At 45.7% G+C, this 25,812-nt stretch overlaps 1 protein-coding gene across 5 annotated transcripts in view; it reads left to right on the forward strand.

The window, feature by feature from the left end:
* The window catches only part of NDST2 (N-deacetylase and N-sulfotransferase 2), a 49,280-nt gene that overhangs the window by 13,324 nt on the left and 10,144 nt on the right, over positions 1–25,812 (forward strand). For 3 of the 5 annotated variants that reach the window (XM_032191573.1, XM_032191570.1, XM_032191574.1), the window contains 5 exons: positions 12,139–13,538; positions 18,829–18,916; positions 19,238–19,392; positions 20,911–21,096; positions 21,502–21,630. In XM_032191573.1, the coding sequence (XP_032047464.1) occupies positions 12,546–13,538; positions 18,829–18,916; positions 19,238–19,392; positions 20,911–21,096; positions 21,502–21,630 (1,551 nt within the window). In that variant the 5' untranslated portion in view covers positions 12,139–12,545. Of the gene's footprint in view, positions 1–1,783; positions 1,805–8,784; positions 8,845–12,138; positions 13,539–18,828; positions 18,917–19,237; positions 19,393–20,910; positions 21,097–21,501; positions 21,631–25,812 lie in introns of those variants that run through there. The other 2 variants (XM_032191575.1, XM_032191572.1) reach the window with 2 other exon arrangements.

The following is a 25,812-nucleotide window of genomic DNA, read 5'->3' on the forward strand; positions in this document are numbered from 1 at the left end:
ACCAGTTAAGGAGTCTCCTCTGAAACAGTAGGATACTCAGGAGTAGGGTTTGTGGCATCGGTTCAGTCTGTGTATGTTAAGTTGGTCGATTGGCATCAATCTGTTTAGAATCATGAAGGAAAGTGTACCTCTCTCTAAGAAGGTAGAGAGTTTAAATATCTCCGCTTGTTTGTATTCCTAGCATTTGCAAAGTCCAAGGTGATCCTTCATATAAGCAATTTGACCTAAAACAAATTCACTGTCACCCCCCTTGCCAATAAATTAAATGCCATCGCCAGCAGTTTAACCTCTGAGGTGGCCCTTGCTGAATGAGTGCAGGTCCTGTTTGACGCAAACAGCAGCAATAAAGAAAGAAATGTATGAGAGCTTGGCAAATAGAGTGGAGGGGAAAAGAATTTCCACCCTTTTCATGGACCAACCTCTGTGTTGCAAGCAAGCAAAGCAAAGTTACAGTTGTTGTTCTAATTGAGAACTGCAAGATTTTTCACCTTCTGTCTGTCTCAAATCTCATTATCTGGAGTGTTTAGAGTAGATCAGTGAGTGGTGGCAATCCCACCTGTATCACTGCTTTGAAGATTGGGTTTTACACAGCTAGCATTGGGATAACAATTCATTCTGATACGTTCAAGAAGTGCTCTTGAGGCACTGCTGCTCATAGTCTTTCTGCGTAACTTGATTCTCATTTAATAGATGAGGTTCAGGCGATGTGTAACCATGTCAAATTAAAAGTGGAATAGTGAACTGAACTCAGGCTTACTCTCAAATTCCCTAGCTCTAAAGATGATATCTAGCTGCCTTGTAGAAGGAAGGTAATGAAGAGTTCTCACTGTCCCAAAAAAAGGTCTTTGAACCCATTTCCGATGCTTGTGGAACATGCAAAGGGGAAGTTGAAGCTTTTAATATCCCACCCTGTTGTCTCCTATGCTACTGCTCCCCTTCCTTCCGCCCCTTCTGTAGCTGTTCAAGGAGAGAAAGCCAAAAATGGCCCTGAAATTTCCCTGGCAGTTCCCAGTGTTGGTCTCCTGACCGTGGAGCCCCCAGTTCTGTCTCAGCTGTGGAGTCTTCCTCCCTGAGTGCCCTGGGAAGTCTGTGTCTGGACAAGAGGACAAAACTGGGTCTTCAGTGTATGTGTGCGGGAATGAGTTCAAAACCAGTCCCCCTGTGTTAGCTCTGGGAGGAGCTGAAGGGCAGCAGCATACGGCCTGACAGCCTCACCCCCATGCCCCTGGGCACTGCCTGGAAGGAGTTTGCTGCTGCCAGAGGGCTGCCCTGCTGAGCAGAGGGAAAACAGAGGCTGAAACCGAGCACTGGGTTTCCTGGAGCTGGGATGACCAACACATTTGTCCACCTGGCAGCCCTGTGTGGCCGAGGAGGAGGAGGATGTGTTCCGCTGCTCTCCTGAGCAGGGGATGCTGCTGGATTTGCACCACCTCCTAGCATAGAGGGTGTTGGGCAGTGGCACTGGCGCCTGGCAGGCCATAACGAGCAAAGGGAGGCCAGGTTGCTTCCAGAGGCAGGCTGCTGCCTCCTGATGCTGCCTGATCGTGGCAGGTAAGGTGGTTGGGATGGTGCAGGCAGGCAATGCGGGCAAAAATCAGCATAAAAGCACCAGGGCAAGACTCTTGCTACAGGTATCAAGGTGTCAGCAGATCCGTTGAATGAGCTTTCCATTATCGCTTCCAGTGGCAGATGTTCTGCGAGCCACTTAGCGCTTCACGGGAGGATGAGAACAAAGTCAAAGCTTGCAGTCTGTTGCCGCAGCACTAGCCCGGATCCCTAATGCAGGCTGGATTCTGCGATTCGGGTAGAGGCTTCGCTTCTTTGTTGTGTACAAAAACAGAGCACGTCTTCCAAAAGCTGTAATTCGTACATTCCAGCTACCAAGCTAATTACGTGAGAATTAAATAGACCAAATAATTAGAGCTAAAATTAATTTGTGTATTTAACTTTAAATTTAGTGTCTAAAATTTTAAAAGATGTTTATCATGGTGTATTTTTTAGTAACACAATTATAGCTTTTCAACGTTGCTGTAGCTAAAAAATATTTCGTCACTGTGTTTTGGCTACAATGAAGAAGATAAAATTCAGTTTGGACATCCCAGGCTACCTTTCCTCTCCCTTTTGCAGCAATGTAGAGTTAAAAAAAAAGAAGTAATAATCTTTTCTGTAAGTACAGTGTTAATCTTATTTGGGGCTCCTAAAAAGCATGAATTATTTAGTTACAGTGTCGCTACAAAGTCAAGTTTGAATACGTGAATGCTCTAAATGTGATTGTTTCTCTTCCCATCACAACTGTGCATAAGATTTAGTGTTAAGTGATCTGAAAATGTTACAGCGTTACCTCGCTGGGATCAGTTAGCGCAACTGTACTTGAGACTTTAACACAAATGAGCATTTTCAGGGAATTTCAGCATTTATAACATTTTATTGTGGGTGTTCTTTAGTTTAAGTGATCTACACTGCCAGCTAGCGCACCTTACTAATACTGCTTTTGTCTGATTATGGGCAATGATCTCACCTGAAGGAGCAGAAAGTGCTGTAAAGACATAGTTGGGGCAACTTTCCTGCCTTTGCAGTCCTCCCCAATGCTTTTCTCTGGACAAAAGAAGCAGATGAAAGCAGTTAGTACTGCAAGCATACTCAATTTTCACAACCAAACCAGCAGTGGCTTTAGTCAGGATATAGATGAAATAATGTGTCCGGGTTGTTGCAAGACATGCTAAACTTCACCCTTGTAGACTGGATGAGCCCTCCTCCAGGACCATTACATACATAAGCTGGAAGCATGCTAGTGTATTTCTACTGGAAAGTCATCTCTGAAGATGTTAATCTTTTAGTTTCTGCTTCCTTTGGCTATTCAACAACCCATTTTTTTTTTTTACAGTTAGGCAAGCTAGACCTAACATCTGAGTCAAATTTTGTCTTTAGCCGCTATGTGTCTGCCTCCTTAAACAATGTGAGCTGTCATTTTCTCCTACTCCCCTCTGACTCCCCGTGCACTCCTCCCTTTATCTCTTCCTCCTACTCTCAGCTTTGCATTTAGTTTCATGCTGCCTCCTATTCCTGGAACAGCCTCCCAGTCTGCGCTGCCAAAGCCTCCCTCCCTCTCTCTGCTCTTGCGAACCTGTTTCTTACAGCAATTGCTTCTAAGTTGTTTACCTGATTTATCGTCTCTCTCTGTGCTTTCTTTCCTGTATTTGTTGTTCTGGATCATGTTTTTTACGTGAGAGATGACATACTGCAGGATAAGGAGTATATTTGCCACTGTTTTGTGGTGTATTGTTTACATTAGCTCTTTATATAATGATAACTAATAAATTCTCCTTAGTATTTGAGTGCAGATTTTTTCACTAAGCTATAATTCGCTCTTAACTGTGTGCTATGAAAGAACAGCCCTGTTTTATCTTAAGGTAATTGCTAGGCTGTGAAAATGAGTGTCAGTATTACGGCACGTGCCGTCAGCTAGCCGTAGAGGCGAAGTTCAGCTGTGCTTACCAACGTGCATGAAATGGTGGTAGAAAATAAAGGGCTGTGGGCAAATCTGATGCTCAGCACTAGTACTGCCATTGCATGGCTTTGCTGCTGGAGTAACTGTGGTGCCGTGACTGCTGTTATATATAAGCTCTTATAGGCTTGCACGGAGATAGGCTGGATGTCTTCTGTCAGACTACACTAGAAGTGGGTTCTCTTTACTGAATCCCTCACCATAGCAGCAGAAGAGAACTTTTACCTTTCTACCTGCAGAGAGTTTTTGTTTTTCTAGCAATTCTGTTCTTTCCTTTTCCAACTGAGTGCAAGGCAATCTGATCATCCATTTAAAAAATAAAAATGAAAAGTTGTCAGGATTATCTGTTTTCAATTTACTTTTCTAGACCAAGTCAGATATTTGTTTAGAATGAAAAGCAAAACACCTGAAAATATTATAGCTTTAGACCAAGTTTCATAATAAATAGTGTTCTGAATGCTCATTTTCTTAAGTCCCATTTCTGTTAATATCTGACCTAATACCTTACTGCTATGTGTGGAACAGTAATATTCTCATATTTAAATGTATTCCGTAGGTACTTACTGGAGCTTGCAAAGTGGCACACAAGACTAACCCAATTAATTTTTACATGAAGGTTTGGCATATGTTTTTATATTATCAGTGTTATCAGAATCAAAAATTGGACTTTAAGTCTAAATTTCTTCATGAAAAAATAATTTCAGGACAAAAATGGTCTTCTTGTTAATGAAAAATGAATCAGATTTTCAGTAGCTTAATTTATTTTATTGGAAATTTTACTACATGCATACTTTGGAAAAATGGCTCCAACCTAGCTGACAGTCTCTGCAACCAATATTTGGGCATTGGGCACCTAACAGTTCTCAGTACCCAGACCCTTTTGTCTTCAGCTGCAGTTCCTAACTGAGATGTGCATCTTGCTTAAAATACTTGAGCTTTCTTGACCAAACTTCAGTTTATCAAAGGGTTGATTTGATTGCAGATATGGCAGCTTTTGTTTCTGAGTTTGTCAGTACTGTTAATTAGGATGTTAATGAGACCTCTGGTCTTAGTCTGCATGAACAAGTATTCTAAAGATGCTGCTTCAGAGCAGAAAAACATTCTACCCGTAATCAGGTGACTAATTAAAAATGTAAGAATTCAGCACCCTCTTTAGTAATTAAGTCTATAAAATGGGAGGAAGGTAAAGAACTAGTGGCATGTAATTACTCTAACACGTTTAAATGAATTAATATATTTGAGGTGTATTTAATTTGAAACCATCAATTTTGTTTGTATTGATCATTTAAAAGCGAGGTTTCTGCAAGGAGGAGCAGAAGGCAGGGTTTTGAAATTGTTGTTTAGGCATGATAGTAAACATGGAGTAGTACAAACTGGTGTGGAAGTAGGTGTGCATTGCCTGTGGTGTAACGGTTACAAACACAAACGGTTTGAGAGAAAATTAACTAATTCCACCCACATTAAGACAGGGGAGTCTACCAATAGCCACAACTTCTTATCAGCCTGTTTCTCTAGCAAGACTCTCTCCTGCTGCTTCATGCATTGCAAACTAAGTGTGAGAAGCTTTGGGAAACAGCTGTGTGACCTGATGCGTAGGCTGGCTGCGTTCTCCTGCAAGGTTTGGAGATCAGCCCTGAGCCATGGGTGATTCCGAGGAAAAGCTTGTGCACATCCCAGTCGCCAGGCTGTGTGGTGCCGGTGGGAGGCTGGAGATGGCCTGAGCTGACTGCCGGGGAACAGCAAGCGCTGGCTGCTCCGCCAGGGAGGAGGAGACGGGAGCCAGGCAGGATACGAAGCTGGCATGGGCAGCATCCTCAGCAGCGAGGGTGCAGCCCCACAGCACACAAACAAAACAACTGAAAGCAGTTGGTGACAGCCGCCAGGTTCATCACCAGGTGGGTCCAACTTTGGGTCGGCAAGGCAGAACGCACATGTAATGTAGTTCATGTCAGGGCCTGATCTTGGGTACAGCTCACAGGTCAGCGGGTGGAGACTGCTCAGGGAACTCAGACACTGCTGCTGTGTGCAGGGCCCCGGCAGTCTTCCTTGTAGAGTTCCCCCTCAAGATCCGTTTCTGCTATAACACTTGTGATAAAAACAGATTATGATTTTCAATGCACAGGCTGCCATAAAGGCTTAGCGAAGGCAATAGAGCTCTTTGCATCAGTTCCTGTCTTTTGGACACCCAAGCTTCCAAACCACTGTCACAGCCAGTCAGTGTAATCTCCATGGGTCTCAAGTCATCCTCCCTTTCTCCCTCTTCTACCGGTTCCACTCTCCTTCCCTTTGCTTATTTACTCATTTTGCCTTTCCTAAGCCAGATTTATAGCTTTTTTTTTATCGCCTTTTCTGCCTTTTTTTTCTGAAAGTGAGTCTGCACTGTGTTAAAAACTGTCTTGCAATAGCCAATAATTGTTTTCTGAGTCTGGAAAACTTACTTATTTCAGTCTTACCAAGGTAACAGTGAAATGAATATTTGAAACTACAAATTCTGGGAGGTGTGCTTCTAGCTTTACATGGGATGGAAGTCTCTTGAATAGACGATCTCAGCTGAAAGAAGGCAGGGAGGGAGCTGCTGTACACAGGCAGGGAACATGTCCTGTTTAGAAGTCCACCAAACACTGTCCATGTGCAAATACATGAGAACAGGTAAGTAGAAGAGCCTTTTCTGAGGCTTTATACTTCGGTAGAGCATACTTTTACAGCACGTTTCTGGTCTTAAATTAGACAAGCTTTCAGCATAAAGGTACTAAAACTGTTTTAGTTGGTCCCTGCTGTCGTATGTTCCTAGATAAAATAGATTAGAAGAGAAGATGAGTTCCTATGTGTTACCTGAAGCAATTGAATATAGATTAGTCTCTTGCTAATTGAGGTGAAATTTTTAATGTATAGCTCAAAGGAAGAACAGATAGGCTGCTTTCATAACTATTGTGGATTAACTTTCAGAATGTACATTTCTGTATTTCTCAGAGACACGTTAACTCTAAGTTGTCCTCTTTTTGCCACACTTTCAGAAACAATCCAGTTTCCCCACTGGATTGAATTACTTAGGAGAAGACAGCAGAGAATACATTTTGCTTTCTGCAGCAGGATCGTTTATCTGAGTTCTGATAAGCAGGGTGCACGAGGGAATGGAAATTAGATCCGTGTTAATATCTAATGTGGAAGGAACTGCATTTATTTCCTGTTCTCACAGTTGCATTGAAGATGTTCTGCCATGATAGAGCAAACTGGTTGACTGGTTGACATAAGAGGAGGCTGAAGATGGTCCCATTTGGGTTGCTGAGATACTCACTTGTCACCTGGGTGGGACTGGAGAGCCCCTTGTGTGGCAGGCACTGAACCTGCACTAGCTGTAGTTCTCTATCCCACAGCAGGCACGTGGTGTCATTACCTGCTTTGGGAAAAGCCCTAGGGTCGGAGTGTGTGTAGATGCAGGTGTCAGAAGAGGCACGAAACAAAAGGAAAGGTAAGTCCAGATCAAAACTGTGAGGTGTTTGTGGCAGGTTGATAGCTGGGTATTAGGGCTTCAGTAGCACATGAAAGAAAGAACTGGGGGTGCCCCTTTGGGCATCTCTGAGGAAAGTGCCTCCTTTGTCTCATAGGAGCAGGTGCGTTAGAGAAGCAGAGCAGTTACATCCCGCCAGCTGGTGGAAAGCTCAGCCTGCTGTGGGCTCTTCCACTACCAGAACACTTACATAGCTGCATAGTAATTGTGTTAAGTAGGTAGTATCAGCAACCGTTGAAGGCTGAAGTTTTTTGTGGGTTTGGGGTTGGTTTTTTGTTTTAATTTATTCAGGTCTGCAGTTTGTTGCTCTTGTAGAAGGTGTGAAGTTGCACACCTGTCTGGGGATAATTAAAAAAAAAGTAATTACTACTTCATTGCACAGGTCTTTTCCTCATATCAGGCTGATGGGTATCAAGCCGGCCGGCCAGCTGGCAGCTTTCCTGCTTACCACAGGTCTGTACCAGGAGAGGCCTGTCCCTGCATGGGGACTTGCCTAAGCAGAGCAGAGCGTTGCCTCAAGGCTCCAAGTGGATCTGCCGGAGCAGGGTAGGCACCATTAGTGTTTCTCACCTCTTTGATCTGAGTTTGGTACTCTTTGGGCAGTCTCTCACCACAGGGTTTCACTGGCAGTGAATGCCAGCTGAAGCACACGCCCAGAGCCCAGACACGAGCTTGGCTGGCAATTACATTACAACGTGGCTGTAACTTCCCCAGTATATTTTTTTAGTCCAGTTTATGGAATACAGCCATCGCTCCTCCGTCTGAGGGCTTGCAGCATGGCTCGCTGTGCCCTGCTGATGGCACCAGATGCTTCGCATTCACAGGAGAGCGCGGCTGTACCTGCAGGCCTGGCATACGGCTATCGCTGCAGACAAGGGAGAGGTTGCGGTGTCTCACAGAGAAGCAGGCAAATGAGGAACTTTGTGTCATGATTACACCGTTAAAATGGAATGGGATGGAAAATCAATCAGATTCCTCCTCTGATTACTGTGTAACTCAATTACTGCAGTCCCTCTGGGGTCCAAAGCAACAACTGTCTCACAGGAAGCATAGAAGACCTCTAAATTAGAGCTGTTGTAGACAAGAACAAGGTCCTGCCACTGTGCATTCCAGAAAGTTGGGTTATATTCTAAGTAATAAAAGAGCTGTGGAAATGTGATGCTGGGTCTTAGGGTGGTAGGACATTCTGGGGCTCAGCTAGGAGGGAGCTGTATGTCAGAAGTTCTTGGTAAACGTGTCATATGACATCCACCATCTCCTATGTGCCTTGTCATGAGCGTACCAGCAGCCCCAAATATATTCTGCTCATTGGTTCTGGCTGAGTGCTGACTGGGCTTGAGCATTTGTACTATCCCCACAATAATTTCAAGGCGTTGGAAATATCTGGAGATCAGACACTGCAACCACACAATTCCGATTATTATCTTACCTTCGTATCACATCAGTTGCCAAGTGGTTTAGCAGCTGATAATTCACAAAATGGTTAGTGTTTCACATTAACATTGTATATCACTAGGAAACAGAGCATCTAAGTTTTATAAAGCATTTGTTTGAATGCTGGTGGTTTGTGAGATAGCTGACAAAGGAATTGATGCTCTCAGATCTAGTGCTACTTTTCTGGTAGGACGGGAGCCCGCTGAGCCTGCATCCTTACACCAATGAAAGACTTCCTCCTCGCTGTGCGTTCTGACTGCCTCCTCCTGCCGGTAGCACTCAGGCAGTCCCGGCGAGCTTGCAGTAAAGGCATTTGGAGAGGACCTTAATTCGTCTGTAAACCTGAAGGTTTTGTGGTGTTGGATTCCAAGGAGTGTGATCTCAAAAGAGGAGCCAGGTATTTTTGTTTCCTTTAAGAGGGATTATTTTTCAGTGTGATGTTGTTTGTTTGTTTGTTTGTTTTGTTTTGTTTCCAGTATAGATTTTTCAGGGCTTTGTATTTTGTTTATGGGTGGTTTCTGACATCTCTTAACTTTTAATATAAATTTTGGTTGGTGTTTTTGTTTTGTTACTTTTTTTTCTTTGAACCTAAACCAGCTGATGTGGTCCCCAAAGAGCTTAACGCGTACTGTGCCAGCTGGCATGCCCTCTGGCTGTGAAGCCTTGTTAAAGAGATCAGAGCTGACAGATTCTTGAGCAGCAATCTGATACAGGCCTTTTTTTTATTTGTTTTTTCGAGCTTACCCATGTAACAAATGGGGGCTTGTTTGGGAGCTTCGCTAGAGGCTTGAATGGAGTCATTGTTATCAAAACACTGCTGTGATTCAGAAGTGCCCAGCAAAGCGGCTTCCTCTCCTTCTTGCCCCTCAGCTGGGCACTGCAGGTGTGGCAGCCTAGCTTAAACTCTAGTTTCATCCTTATTCTACAGAATAATCCGGTTGTCTTGTGTTTTTCATCTTTGAACTGATAACCAGGAATCTGAAGCTTCAGCTCTTTGTAAAACAGGGACTCAGTTCAATGCTAAAACTGACGTTGGAGAGGTGAGTGAGTATAACCAGAGCAGAGAAGTGGTTTCCAGATTGAGCCTGTGAGGGTAGCGTCATAGAAGTACTATAGGACTTTGCCAGGCTTCTACGCAGATCGGTACGCTTTGTTTTCTTACTGCTACCGTGGTGTTTAGATTCAAAATTCCACCCAGGAAGCACTTGCTTGGAAATTGCAGGCAACACATGGGCTCCTGAGCTTTTAAGTCCCTCTTTGCATTATTTTCTCCTGTAAAAACAACTTCTTGTGTAATGCATGTGAAGATCGGGAATCTATCTGGGAATCCAAAATAGTCTGATTATTCTGTTTCATATAATGGGATTCAAAACCAAAAAGACGTGAGCTATTTAGGAAGACATTGACTTACAGCTCTCAGTGTTCTCAGTCAAAACTGAGTACGTAGGAATCTGAGAGGGGTGTTTTCTAAGAATTTATTGCACAGGAGTAGAATGAAGACCGCTTCTTATAGCAACTGATGTGCCTGGAGCTGCGTATATGGGGTATCTTGTACAGAACTCACCTCTTAAAAAGAGGGCATTTATTACGTGTTTCTATCTAACCTCTACCTGCCCTGCCGAATTCTGCCTCAGTATGTAGAGAAAAAACTGAAAGATGATCAGTTGTCTGGGTTGAAGAAATCACAGCTTATTGTTGCTGGCCGAGCTGGACTTCCAAAGCCAGCTCTGTCATTGGAGATGGCCATGTGGGGATGCAGACTCGATCCATTTGGAGTCTGGGAAGCAGATTTTTTTAACCTTTATTCGTTTGCTGCCCTGCAGTGTGACCTTCAATAAGATTTGCTGTGTCTGAAGTTCTCCAGTGGCACATAGCACGTAATATATTTTATATTTACAGACTGCGGCTTTTCTGAAGCCCTCATCAGGGCTAAGGTTTTGTTATGCACTAAGCAAGCCAGTACCTGCTCTTCTGAGCTTATAGCATAGAAGTTGTTGTAGATAACACTTGATAGGCACTACAAGGCTTTTATAAAGAGTACTCTGACTACTTGCCACCCCTGTCACAAAGTTAGCAGTATTATATCATTTCACATAAAATCTGCTTGTTTTGTTTTTTGTTTTGTTTTGTTTTCCTCTGCTTCAAGCTGTACCAAAGGTTTGGAAAAGAGTCAGTTGGGAATCTTTAGAGTGAGACTCCTGGCCTCATCTGTGAACTGATCTTTTCCCTGAGTCAGAAGGATTTCTTTCTGTTTAGTGATACACATTACAAAATAAGCATCTGTCTCACAAGTGGTTTCTTTTCTGTTGGAGCTAGTTGTTAAAACCCTCACGACATAAAAAACCTTCTGTCTGTCTGAAGCTCGTGGAAGAACTGGCCTTTTGATATTATTTGTTTGTCAGAATGATAGTAATAAAAAGGCTCAGAAACAGGAGGAATGGAGAAGAGGTGATGAACTGTTTTGGTAGTACTCCTTGTTGTTGTTGTTGCCCTGGTGCCTCATGGTGCTGGGAGCTATGCCGGCTGAGGAGGTGGCTAGAGGGACCGAATGTGGTGGAGCACGTCTGCAGGAGTGTGGGTCTGCGAGTAAGAGAGATTTGAGAGAAGTTTGAAAGTGCTCCGGAGGGCTCACTGCGGGCACAGTGAGCAGCACCTCTTGTACAGGGTGTTCTTGCGCTACCCTCAGACCTGCCTGTGCTGGGAGGGGCAGCAGGTGCTCACCAAAAATAGGCCTGTGTCCCGAGTAATGCACACCTGGGTGTTACTGCTGCAGGTGGTCACGTTTTTGGTAAGGGAGAGAAACTTACACAGTGATTTTAATTTATTTTCAAGCCAAGGGGCAATCTAGTCACTTTCCATAGTGTTTGCATTTTAGATGGGTTGCTGTTTGTTGGCTTTGTTGAACATTTTATTCTGGAAACATAAAAACATATGGTGAAGTAGTCTGCTGTCATAAACACAAGGCAGGAGGTGAGGGAGCTTTGTAACATGAAGCTTTCACATGAGTGGCGGGTGAGAAGGTGAGGAAGGTTTCAGGAGGTGTTTCTTCTCCGCCTGCCGCTGGGTCAGCTGGCAGTGGTGAGCCGGGCAGTGTACGGGCTGCCCGTGCCCCCTGGCTCCAGTGGTGCCTGGGGGACGATGCATCCCCAGAGTGTTTCAAGAGCCCTGGTACAATGTGAATTCCTGGGAGAAGTGAGGCAGCCTCATAGAGCGGGTGGAAACCATGGAAATTGAGAGCTGTAGGGCAGGAACGCTGGCAGGAATTTGAAGCATCCTGCTGGGTTCAGGACATCCATGTCCTGGGGGCCTAGGGAACCACACATCATTGCTAGAACAGGACAAGACAGCCAGTGTGAGGCTCTCCCCTCCTCTGTTAATTTTGAAATCTAAGCTAGAATAAAAAGGGTTCATATCATGTGCTCAGTGGCATAAAGAGGAGTCGGGGAAGGCCAGATACCCTGACTCTGTTTGCTGGAGTGTGTGAGGACCTCACCCAAGGAGAGTGCTGAGTCCCCGTGCCTCTTGCAGAGGCTCTGATGGTTGTTCTGCAGCTCTGCCAAGCTCCTGTACAAAAGGTGTGCGTCACTTCCCAGGGAACAGGTTTGCACCTACTGATCTTGCCATTTCATTTCAAGCACATTAAATACCATGAATCCATCCTGAGAATTGACTTTTTCTTTTTAAATTGCAGGATGCAAAGAGAAGGTGCCATCATGTGAATGCAAAACCGCTAAATGAGAAAACGGGACACCTGGGAAGGCTGAGCTGAAAGTGCTTGTGCACAGAATGACAGACTGATCTGCTGTTGGAGACAAGAGTCAGGAAACCTCCCTCCTCCAAAAGACTTTCGTGAGTGAGAGGAGAAGAGCAGGAGGAAGCACACAAAAGAGCGATGGGAATTGAGGGCCATGGTTACTTGAGATAAATGGCAGATCCCTGGGAGTCTAGCCTGGTAGCTGTTTGCTTTAGCTTTGTCTCTCTCTGCAGCTGCTCTTTCTTTTTTGCAAGCTGCTGCTGGGTACTGCCACGGCGGCACTGTAGATTTCAAGAGCGACGTGGGTGCAGGGTGTGAGGAGGGGGTGGGCAGCCCGCCTCACCATGATTCAGTTGTGGAAAGTAGTGCGGCACGTGCGACAGCTGGAGCTCCACAGATTGATCCTGCTGCTCATTGCCTTCAGCCTGATCTCCATGTGCATCCTGGCTTACTACGTCACCAACAGTCCCAAAATTAAAGAGCCGCCACCCCTGCCCTTCAGTGACTGCAGCAACCAGCACCGCATCCTGATCCCACCGCAGGCCAGCTGGAGGCTTACGAAATCTGTGGACACCTCCCGCACAGATCCTGTGGTGCTCGTCTTCGTGGAAAGCATTTACTCCCAGCTGGGGCAGGAAATAGTGGCCATCCTGGAATCCAGCCGGTTTAAATACAGGACAGAGATCGCCCCTGGCAAAGGGGATATGCCCACCCTGACAGACAAAGATAGGGGACGCTATGCTCTTATTATCTATGAGAATATCCTCAAATATGTGAATCTGGACGCTTGGAACCGAGAGCTGCTGGACAAATACTGTGTAGAGTATGGAGTGGGGATTATAGGCTTTTTCAAAGCCAACGAGAACAGCCTACTCAGTGCACAGCTCAAGGGTTTCCCCCTTTTCCTACATTCCAACCTGGGGCTGCGGGACTACCACATCAACCCCAGCGCTCCCCTGCTCTATGTCACCCGGGCTAATGAGGTGGAGCAGGGTCCCCTGCCCGGCGACGACTGGACCGTGTTCCAGTCGAACCACAGCACCTACGAGCCGGTGCTGTTGGCCAGCACCAAGTCCTCGGAGTCCATTGCCCACCTGGCCACCCACAAAGCGTTGCATGCCACGGTGGTGCAGGACCTGGGTCTGCACGATGGGATCCAGCGGGTTCTCTTTGGCAATAACCTCAATTTCTGGCTGCACAAACTGATTTTCGTGGATGCCATTGCCTACTTGACTGGCAAGCGCCTGTGTCTCACGCTCGATCGCTATCTCCTCGTCGACATTGATGATATATTTGTGGGAAAAGAGGGCACTCGCATGAAAGTGTCTGATGTAGAGGTAAAATCAGCAGAAAATCACAGGCCCCAGATAAAATCCCCATGTGTGTGGTATGCCAGGAATGTCAAGGTTGCATTTAGTTTGAGTGAAAGAGTTGATTGCTACAATTTTTCTCATCTTAGACACAGAGAAGTAACCTGCAAAGATGCAGAGGCACAGTATGTGATACTCTTAACAAGCTGGTTTTTTCTGGTTTAAATGGAGCATTTTGCTTTGTAGGACCTTTTGCTGGCATCTCTGAATTTAGGATGAGGATGCCTGTGATGGTCTGTCCTGTATCCTCTTTAACACAGGGAATACACTTAGCTTGAAGCCTGTAAATAAGCCCATAAGGGAATGGCCGGCACCAGCCATGATGGCAAACACGGCTGTGAGAGCAGCTGCCTCAGCGTGTTTCCAGACCTTCAAAATGCAGCACGCTGTATGCGTTCAGCCAAGGGCACAGAACATTAGGGGCAAAGGTATAAACAAAGTAATGTTTTGTATGTGTATCCCCTTACTTGAACTGAACCACATCCATAATGCATTCCCAAGAGCGCTCACACCTCACTGAAAGTCTTTTGTACTTCTGTTGTTTTGTTTTGCTTTTTTAAATTTTTCTACATTTTTTACACACCCATGCAGGATGTATTTCTCAGCTCATCTTTCTTCAGGTGTGAGATACCAAGTTCTGGCTCTGATCCCAAGTTTAGCTTAGGGAAAAGGAAGCCCTTGTATTGTGTTTAGAGCTAGCATTATCTTTTCAATTCACTTGAAGCTGCATACCTGAAGCACCTCTAATTGCAGACCATTGATTATTTTACTTGCTCCATTCTTTAACGATCTTTTACGACCACCTTTGACCATAACTCTGTGTTCCCAAACAAGCAGGTATAGAAAAATGGAATGGTTGGATGTAATACTCCTTTAAAGAAAATGCTACCATTTCCTTAATTTCACTACAGTGCCCTTGTGTTTTGAGATGTTAAAATGCTCTGAAAGCACATTTTTGAAGGATCACAATCTTATCTTGCACCCTCTCGCCCAGACTTGCAGAGATTCCCACCTCCGTGGTGTTTGTGTGGGTTACAGACCAGTGTGAGAAAACAAGAGATAGTTGGCCACGGCTCTTTGGGACAAAGGCTATTCTAGTGATTTTAAAAACAAACCCAGACAAGATAATTCCAAAAGATGCTTTGTTTGGGTTTTAACAGGGTGAAATGGAGGAATAATCTGTGATCAGTAAGCAGAGAATCTCGGGCAAAGCAGATAAAGCCCAGATTTATCCATTTAAAAGAAGCTCTCTGATTGCAGAGCCACGAGAGGTTAATGAATTTTTAGTTTTTAAAAGCGAGAAATAACTACATGGATTTGTTGATAGTCTCTTGCTGTGGGGAGAGCAGGGAATATAATGGTGACAAAACAGCTGGCATTTTCTGTGGCCTTTTATATGAAAGCTGTGTTTCAGGGCTGCTATCTCAACACACAGCTCCTTATCTTAAAGCTTAGATTACAGTGGTCAGGGTAGCAGTGGTTAGAAGATTGGAGGTTGCGTGAAGGTTTAAAATTGACTCTGCTATCCCAATGAGCCTGTTTGCCGTATGCAGGCCCACATCCAAAGAGCTTCCCAGACAAAATGACTATTAAAAGAAAATGCTAAATATAATTTGATCAGATGCATGCCTGTGGTAGCTGTCCTCAGTGAGAGGAGCAATGTTTTCATTTGTGATGCTTAAAGGAGGGCTGGTTAGCTTTTTATCTTTCAAAAGAAAAAAAGGAATCATGTTTGCTTTTACTTTAAAGATGATAACCCCTTGAGTTCCTGTTTCTGCCGAAGGGCTGCAGCAAGAACTTGCACTCCTCAGTTAAGTGAAGCAGTTGGGAGTTGCACAAGGAAAATATTTTTTCCTTGTAAGCTTTAACAGGGATTGAGCTGCACGTAATTAACAACAACAACAAAAAAAAAAAAAATCCTGGAAAATACCTTCTCTTATCAATTATTCCACATTGGGTCTCTTGTAAAATCGTAATCCTCGGAATTTACCAAACCTCCATGGAACCGGCCAACAAAGACTCAGCTGTTTCTAATGGAAAAGCTTCTGGCTTTTATGATCATTCCTGGTCTGCATTAGGTTTGAGGAAAGAAAATTAAGTAGATGATTTTTTGCCTCTCTGGTGGTAATCTCTTTGACAGCACTGTTTTGAGCTATGCCAGTGCTACTGCCAGGCAGTGAGAAAACTGCAGAAAAACTGAGAATCTGTTTTGAAATCTTTTGAGAATGTGCTGCTGTCCATAGGGGCAGTTCGTATGGAAAAGGTGTTTCTGCAACACGTTCCTAGTATGCTTCGCATGAGCAGTTGAGAAGGGCACTTAGTTTTTTAATTCCATTTTTTATCCTGTTCCTCTTCATTTGTCCGTATACTGTTTTCCCAAACTCACAGTATCCTCAGGGTCCCCAGGATCTACCTTTCATCCTTGTTTCCCACTTTTCTTTTGCTGCTTTCTAGAGAGAGATCTGAGATAGGGGAGGTAATATTCAGGGTTGGTATGAAGCAGCTAAAATCACTGCAAACACTCTTGGAAGATAAAAATTTCATAGCAGAGTTACTTAAAGCTGAGCCCTGTATTACTGATGGCAGCTGATAGACTCTGATAGGATGTGACAAGTGGGAAGTCAGCCTGGCCTTGGTGGCTGTGGACTTATGAGCTCTGCTGGGCAGCACTTTTCTGAGAATCTCCTGGAGACCCCATGTTTTCCTCCTGGGGTGGGCCTTCCTCCGTTTCTAGCAGAGCCGAGACAGGGAAGGGCTTGTAGGTGGACACGCATACCTCTTGGAAGGAGAAGGATTTGGGGGAGGGAAGATAGTTAGAAAAGAGAAATACTTGGGGGGGTTGGGAGGTTGGTTTTCTAGGGTAAGAAACTTACCTTTTTAGAGATGGGGGACAACTAAACTATTAGCTCTGTGTCCAGTACCAAATGTCTTAAATATGAAGATCTGTTTGCAGCTGGCTAGTTATTTTATATCTTACTGCATAACGTACTCCACATTCCTTGATTGCCTTTCACTTAAGAATCTCAGGGCACGTTATGGCTATAAATGAAATGCCACTTGAGTCACCTGTAAGATATTATTAGTAGGATCATATTCATCCTTCTTTATAGAAAAGAAGCAGAGTGCAGAGGTGTCAGAAGAGAGAAGTGCCATCTTCCTAGCCCGTTCCCACAGCTGCCTTCTCTCACCATACTACACACATGTTCCCATATGCTAGGGGATGGTGAATGCATCATTTTTTGGAAGGAATTTCCAAATATTTTGCTTGGCACCTTAGTCTCTTTTATCCCATGCAGGGGAAAGACGTATTCAGACATGAGCTGTGCCACCCCATGGCTGTGGCCGTGAGAAGGAGCAGTACCCATGCAGGGATGGCACACCACTCACACCTGCCAGGAGGGCAGGGCTCTGCAGGGCTCCGCAGGCTCTCCCTGGGTCCCTCCCCGGACACAAAGGATTGCTGCCTGCCAGAGCACAGCTTTTTGGGATTTACCGTCAGATGTGTCGTCATGGTAACCCCAGCCAGGCTTTAAATCTCCCTCCCGTGCAGAGGAATGCTAAGCCTCTTAGCTGCTGTCTTTCCTCCCTCCACCTCCCTGCCCGAGCTTGAGGACCGGGATGTGCCTTGCAGGGCTGGAGGGAGAAGGGGAAAGGCCTGGGACAGCTCTGGGGGCGTTTTCCTGCCTAAGGTACTGGGCGATGTGTTCCAAGTGCTGGTCCCACGCCAGGAGTGGTATTGTCACCCTGCTGGGCAGACAGATGCTTCTTTGCAGAGAGGTGCACAGCTCTTAAACTGTGCTCCCTGGCCTGGGGTGAGTCCCCAAGCCTTACAGGAGGGGAACTCGGCTTCCTGTTGCTTGTTTTGGATCTTGTGCAGCAAGGAAGGCTTCAGCCAGCAGTGCTGCTGGTGGGCCACCTCTTAAAGCCTCACATGCACGTGTGGTGGGTAGTGGAGATGTCATGTGCCATCTGTCTCTCAAAATACCACTCCAGGGTGGGAACTGGGATGAGGATGTGGTAGGCGTGTGTTCATGTAGGAGCGGGGATCTTTGCTACAAGTTTGTCCCAGGCTGCATCTGGTTTGTGTGGAGAGGTGGAAGAAGCGATTAAGTGCTTCTAGGGAAAGGTGTGGAAGCCTGGTTACTTCTGGCCCTCAGAGAGGGCGTGAGCCGTGTGCAGGCAGCGCTGCTGTGCTCCTGTGTGCCCCATAAAGGAGGGGCAGCTCTGAAGGAAGATGTGCCCATCTCTGTGCAGTCTGTATGCTTTCTGCAGTGTTGTGTGCCAAGTTGCTTGTATGTTTGCATTTAGCCCAAACCTGCTGTTGAGAAGTCATCACCTTGGTGCAGCCGCTGCTTTTCTAGAAAAGCCATTAACATGTAAGTAACTGTCTGGGACAGGACCGCCTCTGGCACCTGCCAACGGCGCCCCTGCCAGGTCCCTGTTTGATTAAGAACTGCTCCCGCAGGGAGCTCCACCAGGGACAGTTTCCCCAAAGCACGCGCGTAGTAGCAGAGCATGCATTTCAGGGCTGCACTTTTTACTCTTTAAGAACAGGAACAATTTGGCTGGAATTAGTTTGTGTCCTTCTTGCACACTGAGCTGCTTTTTTTCTGTCAAGTCTGTCTGCTGTCTTACTCTGTGCGCTAGACCTTGGGGTTGGGGCACAGGGCTCCTTCCCTTTGGCTGTAACAATTACCTCAGACATTCAAAGCAGACACAAGTGAGCAAGAGAGAACCTGCAGGAGATGACATGACTGTGAATGTCAGCTCCCCCAGGCTTTCTGTCCAGAATCCAGGAAACTTTACTGCTGTAAAAGGATTTTGGCACTTTGAAGGGACACAGAGCCAGGGATACCTCTCTGTCACGGGTTCAATAGCAAGGTCCTAGCCCAGAAGGGAGAGGAAGGGAGTGTTGAGGTTGAGCCTGGGAAGATTTAAGGCCAGTTCCATGGAGGTGAGATTTTTGTCCCTTTGCCTTAGCACAGACACTCTGGGTCCTTTACAGTGAGGTGGAGAGCATGAGTGGGGGATGTATGTGGCTGTGGCTTTAAAGTGGCAGCGTTCAGTCAGGCAAGGTGGTACCTCATGGAGGGGCTGTGTATGTGGAACCCTGGGTTACCCTGCTCCAACCCACAGGTAGCAGTGCCTTAGTTCCATCCCCTCTGATACTTCAGGCTGAACTGGGCACAAGCAGAGCACAGAGGAATGTTACAGAACAACTGAGTATGACTGTTTCTTTTTCCTTTAATCCAAACAGGCTTTGCTGAGCACCCAGAATAAGCTGAGAACTTTAGTCCCAAATTTCACCTTCAACCTGGGCTTCTCAGGGAAATTCTACCACACAGGTAAGCAAGCTCCTGGCACCTCGTTGTCCCCACACCTCTGTACAGCCCACATGCTTGCAGTTGCTGCATGGTGCTATGGCAATGTATGGGGCACATTCCCGTATGGCTCTTAGTGGCTCTTGACAGATTTGATGCATCTCTTCTAGCACTTGCAGCTTTTGGCAGCTCCCTGCCTTGCTCCCTGTGTGTGTGTGTGTGTAACACATTAAATCTTGATTCTCTGTTGGAGCGACTCAGCATTGCAGGGGATTAGCTACTGCTTAGAAACATGGAGCCCCTCTTCTGCTTTGTGTTTTTACACTTCCTTTCTGCTCTCTGTAGGTACAGATGAGGAAGATGAAGGGGATGACATGCTGCTCAAGCACAGGAAGGAGTTCTGGTGGTTCCCTCACATGTGGAGTCACATGCAGCCTCATCTTTTCCACAACGTCACTGTGCTGGCTGAGCAGATGAAGCTCAACAAACAGTTTGCTGTGGTAAGGGGCATCACAGTTTATCTCCTTTATAGTACCAATCCTAAAGTGTTCTTCCCACGGAATAGCTGCTCAGACCCTGCTGAACACAAATACTAGCCTAGTAACACATCTGCATTTAAAAAAGCCAGCCCTGAAAATTTAAATAGGTGCATGCCTCCTGCTGTCTTCAGGCAAGAAATAGAATTCGCATGCCTGCCTGTGCAGTGGGAAGTGTTTCCTGGCACCTGCATGGCTCCAGGCAGCTCCGCCACATTCCAGGGTGCAAATCCCAAGGCTCTGGTTTGCTGAGGTGTGAACTTGTTGTAGCATTACCATCCAAATCCAATTAATGCATAAACCCTGGCAGTGAGAAAGCATTTCCTGTTCCATCCTTGTGCGCAGTGGCTTTGTACAAAGTCACCTATGTGGTAGCATAAAATGCTCCGTGTGCTACCAGGCCTGGCTCTAGCCTCCCCAGACAGCGCTGGAGGGAGTCACTTATCTAGGAAGTCCAGGGGAAACTCCCTGGGTTTTGGCAGAGGAGGGGGGAAACCTTGAACATCCTGCATTGCTGAGACAATGCCTGCTTTGTGCTTACAGCACGGAGTTGAATGTAGTGTACATGTTTCTCTGAAAAGATACGTCCTTTTCACCCCTAGTTTGGTTCTGTTGATGGTAATCCCCTTGGGAATAGCAGGCTGCTGTCTCATGTTCCCATGACACATGCAGAGTTGGAATGATCCTGAATTCAGAGCACAGTTGCAGCATTATAGAAACAATTTAGTCTTCTTCTATTCATGCTTAAGTCACATTGCAGTCTCTTGCAAAGAGAGACAAAGCGCAGAACACAATTATACGTATTTAACATAAAACAGGCTACGAGTGGGAAGGGAAGGCTGTTGCTTCATTTAGGGGCTCTGGTTTTATTGTGCACCATGAGGGCAGAGCTGTCATCATTCATATTGTTACCAGAACCACATAGTGGAATTAAAAACCATGAAATTCAGATATTTCCTGTAATTTTAGTATAGCTTCAGGCCCAATATCTTGGGCCTGAGCAGCCTCTTACTTCATGCCTGCTTCTCTTTGAATTGCTGTCTTCAGGGCAGATCCCAGCTGTTGTCTTCCTTTCCTTCTATAACAGTTAAGGAAATTTTGATTTCCTCCTCTAGTGACTTAGATCTAGGCATTGTGGGAGTGAGTTGTGTCACTTAACAGCATTTATTAGTTTGTCTTCAGTAACCAAGGAGCCTGACCTGAGGCTTTGAATTAGTCTGACTTATCACACCTGCAAGCTATAAGACTGTTCTTGCAGCAGCTGTTCCAAGTGCTGAATGTCCTTGTTGATATGGAATCACCCTTCCTATTTCTATAGATGTATAATGCAAGAAGTACAAGAAGCGTTTCATGTTTCCTAATTCAGAGAGATTTCTTACTACTCTGTCCCTTTGCTCCAACTTGAAGGCTGTTGCTAAGTATGACCCCTAGTAAGGATAGTAGTTCAATACTGAATGATCAGGTTGCATATTCTGCTTTCAGGAGCATGGGATTCCCACAGACTTGGGCTATGCTGTAGCTCCACATCATTCTGGGGTTTATCCTGTCCACACACAACTCTATGATGCGTGGAAATCTGTTTGGAGCATCCAGGTAACGAGCACAGAGGAATACCCACACCTGCGACCTGCCCGGTACCGGCGTGGATTCATCCATAATGGAATCATGGTGAGCACAGCTGGGGAAGCGGAGCCCATGGGCAGGGCAGAATTCCTGCCTGAGGAACACTCTCCTGATAACCTACACCACATACATTAATCTCAGTATCACCCGTGTTTCCAAAATCATGGAGTGAAGCGAAGAAACTTGGCTAAAGCCAGTTTTTTGTTTATCAGTGCAATTCAGAGGTCAGTACTGAACGGAGAGCACAATGAAGCACAACGAGACTAAATTGAGGTTCCACTGACTCGTTTGCACTGTGATGAGTAAATGGCTGGAAGAAATATCAGAGTCCGCTGAACCTATGCTACTTATATCCCTTACTCTTTGTATTGATCGATAGAGGGATGCTTTGACACATTCATGGATTTCTGCTGCATCTGCATCTAGTCTCATTTTCTTTTTCTCTGTCAGGTTTTGCCTCGACAGACCTGCGGTCTTTTTACTCACACTATCTTCTATAATGAATATCCTGGTGGCTCGAAGGAGTTGGACAAGAGCATTCGTGGTGGTGAACTCTTCCTGACAGTCCTCCTGAACCCGGTAAGCTCATCTGAAAGGGGAATCACTATGTGGGTGTCTCAGTTAATGCACATGATGTGGGAAAGGACTGAATCCTGTGGGGGATTCAGTGTAATAACCTATTGCATTGTGGGTATCTCCAGTGTGAGGGTAAAGAGATGTGAAAAAGAGGGCCAAGGAAGCACTTGCTACTTAAGACTGCTTTGCACACTGCCAAGGAAACATCAGTGTTGGGTGTCAAGAAGCACAACACTCCTCAGATAGAAGCTAGCCAGGGCGATGTGGTGAGCGTGGCCCAACATGGAGTGGGTGTTACCTAGGGTGCTGCACCTTCATGAATCAGAGGTGAGATGTGCCTTGGTGTCTTTTGTTCAGAACAAGTGCTTTCTCTGGGCTTTTGTTATGGGATGTTCTCCGCTTTCTTTCATAATGTATATTGAAGCAATTTCTGGATGCTGTTTTTTGTGGTGTAGCTGTCACCCTAAGGCAGTTTTGGGAGATCTGGGTCTGACGCAGTTGTTTCTCTTTCCCCTTTAATACTAATCATTTCCATCAAACCACCAAACTACTCTAGTAACCCCAACACACTGCAGCCAGCCACTTCCCAATTCTCAGTCACAGATGGCTAATCACATGCATTTCTCACTTCCCATTGAAGCTGGGAACATGTGCTAGGTGTCAAGAGACAAAAAAAAAAAAAAAAAAAAAAAACATTTTTAAAAAATGCTGAATGGATAGAATTAGGAGATGAAGCTTCGTAGCCCTCTCCAACCATAGATTGCAATCCCTCACTTACTGGCTGCAGTAGGAAAACTTGCTGCTCTTTTTGATTGATCATATGTACAGTAACTTTCAATTCTTCACCTGAGTTTGTTTCTTATTAAATCTGATTTGGCACCTATTGTCATCCCGTCTTCTGAATGAGCATTGCCCTGACAGATTTAAATCGTGATGTTAGAATGTCTAACTTGGAACTTCTGAATTTCTACCTTCTTACTTCTCCTTTATGTATCTTTTCCACAAGTGCTGACCACGTTTGGGTAAGAAACCATGCAAGCAGATCTGAGAGAAAGTAGGGTGTTTCTGACTAGGTGCACACCCTGGTCACAACCACTGAGTACTTGTTTTGTGGGATTTGTCACGTAACATCAGTGGCTCTGGTTGCAGAGTTGAATGTGTGGCTTTAGTTACCTTTGGTTGGGGGTGCAGAAGCTCAATGAATCAGAAGTCAAACTTTTTCCCATAATTAGCTTAATTTTTATTTTTTTTTTAATTTTTTTTTTTTCCTACAGCTCAGTCCCTCTCTAATCCTAGACCCCTGATAGTGAAAAAGCCCTTGCAGTACATTCTGGGTGCATCACATGCAGGTTGTAGTTTACAGACAGGCCCTGCGTTTCTCTGAATGATACCAGCTCTGGCCTGGTATATGATCTGTGGAAGTATGAGTCTACAACAGCCTAGCCACAAAACCATAGGGAAACCCCTGTTCTGGAAACTTCCTGTTCTGGAAGCCAACCTTCAGTCCCCATCACCAGAGACAAAACCGTGAGCTTTACACACAACAACTAAATCCACCTCCTTAATAAAAGTCTGTCGTAAGGCAAAAACTAATCTTGGCTGTGCATATTGAGTGATCTTTGACATCATTGGTCAGATAGAAAGAAACTGATCTGTTCTCTGTAACCCCTGCTTTTCTGCATTGCTGTTTCCATATGTAGGGTTTATTCTACCTTGTCCCACTTTATAATAGTCAGATCTTAAAGAATGCCTGCAGAAATAACCACTGTGAAACTTAAGAGCCATAGGTCTCTCTTGGAAAACCAGTTACCAGACTAATGAAGAGGTCATTGCTGGTCTAGGAGGCTGTGCCAAGGAATTTGTAGAAACATAGTTTCTAGAGCTACCCAGTAAACTTTGCTGATAAGCGTATGATGATCGAGGCAGCTGGCAGTGATCCGTGATTGTAAAAGTTTGGAAAGATTGTGCTCTGGTGCAGGATTAGCTTATTTGTCAGAATTACTGTTGGCTCTTCAGGGTGACTTTTAAAACTCTTTCAGACACCTTCTTGTGTTTCCCATGTTTACATTTCCGTTTCCTTTTGGCAGCGGAGCATTTCTCTCTCTGTCAGCAGTGGAGGATCGTGCTCTAAGCTCCTCTTCATTGCTTGTGTTTGCACAGTGACTCAGGCCCTCGCATTCCTTCCCTCACTGATAGAGCCATCTCACGGACTTGATAGAAAGCTGGCTAACCCCACGGCCCCAGCAGTGATCCATGGCAAACTTGGACCAGTCTCTTTCAGTCCTTTCTGGTGCTTCCAGCTCTCTTTGAGTGGATATACACATGCAGGAGTCTCCAAGCCTGTGTGCATGTAATTAACTCCACAGTGCAAACAGATGATGTTTGATCTTCTGACTAGTGAACACGGTCTGGTGTCAGTAAAAAGAATGGTTGTTGTTCGGTGGACGGGCTGCCTTGTGCCCAGTCTCTTTCCCAGAAGCAAAGGGCATCTTTCTGATCATCCTCACAAACACTTTTGCTCATACTGCACACCCAGCAGGTTAATGCTGTGCCCACAGCTGCTTCTTTTATGTATTGTAAGGATGCTCTTACCCTCCTGTTTTCTGTATTTGAGGCTCTCTGTGCCATTTCCTCTGAATTTTTCTCGGTGTGAAAGAAAGGAAAGCATGCCATTGTGAATGTAGGTTCTACCAGAAGGAACGCACAGAGCTGTTTTGGTAGCCATAGCTGTTGCAAGGCACAGCAAGCTGCCTTGGCTACCAGTGTACAGGTGTCACAGGACGTGACTGCACAGTTGGGGAAATGTCTCTTTGGTTGGTCTTGTCTTGTGAGCCACGTTGCTTGAGACTGTCTGCAGATGATAGCATTACTTACGTGAGACACGGATGGCATGAAGATCTTACTGAATGCAATTGGTCTTGAGACATAGTTGCTAACCTTGGTCTCATGCAAGCTTTTTATTCTGCAAACCTTGAAAGTGTTCCTGATGGTGCTCTGTGTCCTCCCTGCTGCAGTGCTTGGATTATGGCACTGGGTCAGGCGCTTCGTGCAGCAAACCTTTTGTCTAAATGATCCACAAGTATGTCAGGGGATGAGGCACCCTTTGCTATCACACCACCCTCCTGGTGTCTCTCAAAAATGGGCAAAAGACAACAGGAGACGCATCCTTTTGCCTTCCAGTGTGCTCCACGCTACAGCCCAGATCTTTCTGTGCTTTGCTGTGTCGAACCGAGCACATCCTTTTTGCACAACAGCACCAAGTGCACGCTGCTCTTTGAAGTGTGGGTGCCACAGCCTGTCTGGCAGGGCCCCTGTCAGCTCGGTAGGAAACCAGAAGTGAAAAATTCACAGGCAGCCAAATGTGATAACTCTCTAACTCCATTCAGTTTCTGCATGTCCCAGAGTGCCACCACTATTTGCTGTTGCATATGCAATGACCCTGATTTGTGATCCCTTCATGGACAGGATTAAATTAATTTCCAGTGTCTTGGGGATGGTCAGGCACAGAGGTACTATCGCTCAGCAGCTCCAGCTGAGATGCACTGGTAACAGCCCGTGGTGACACTGGGCAGAAAACTGAATTCAGACCTCCTGAGTGCCAGCAAACCTCTTCATCCAAACCCATCTGTCTCCCCCTTCCTCCTTTTGCTCTTCCCTACTAGGAGAAGGAAGGCCATTCCTGCCCCCTGCCAACACAGCCTCTTGTTGCCTGCTGGCCTCACCAGGGTTGAGCAGTGGGTGTCCCTGCCATTACTGAGGCCCCTTCCCCTCCCTGCAGCAGCAGGCACTGGATGCGGAGGGCTCTGTCACACATACAGTCATTCTTCCATTGGCCTTAACGTGCTGCTTTTGTTTTGCTGATTTCTAGCCTTGGTGTGGTTCTAGCCTCCTTTCTGGCAAAGCGCTGCTGGGTTGAATTGACAGAAATCCACTGCGTTCCCCTAGGCACAGGCTGCAGGCCTGGAATAACTCCTGTGAAAACTTGTCCTGTGCCCTGGTGTGCAGCATGCTGCCCTGCTCCCAGCGGCTGCCCTGCTGGATGGAGCAGATGCTGCAGCTACAGCTGCCCTGGCAGTGCCTTGGAGAGAGGAGGGGAAGCTCCTGTTTTTTGTCTAGAGAGAGTCACTGCCTAATCCCTGTTCCCCAATATGTCCCAGAGCCACCTGAAGGGGCTTTTGAAACTGT

Source organism: Aythya fuligula, chromosome 7, assembly GCF_009819795.1.
Source record: "Aythya fuligula isolate bAytFul2 chromosome 7, bAytFul2.pri, whole genome shotgun sequence".
Lineage (NCBI taxonomy): Eukaryota > Metazoa > Chordata > Aves > Anseriformes > Anatidae > Aythya > Aythya fuligula.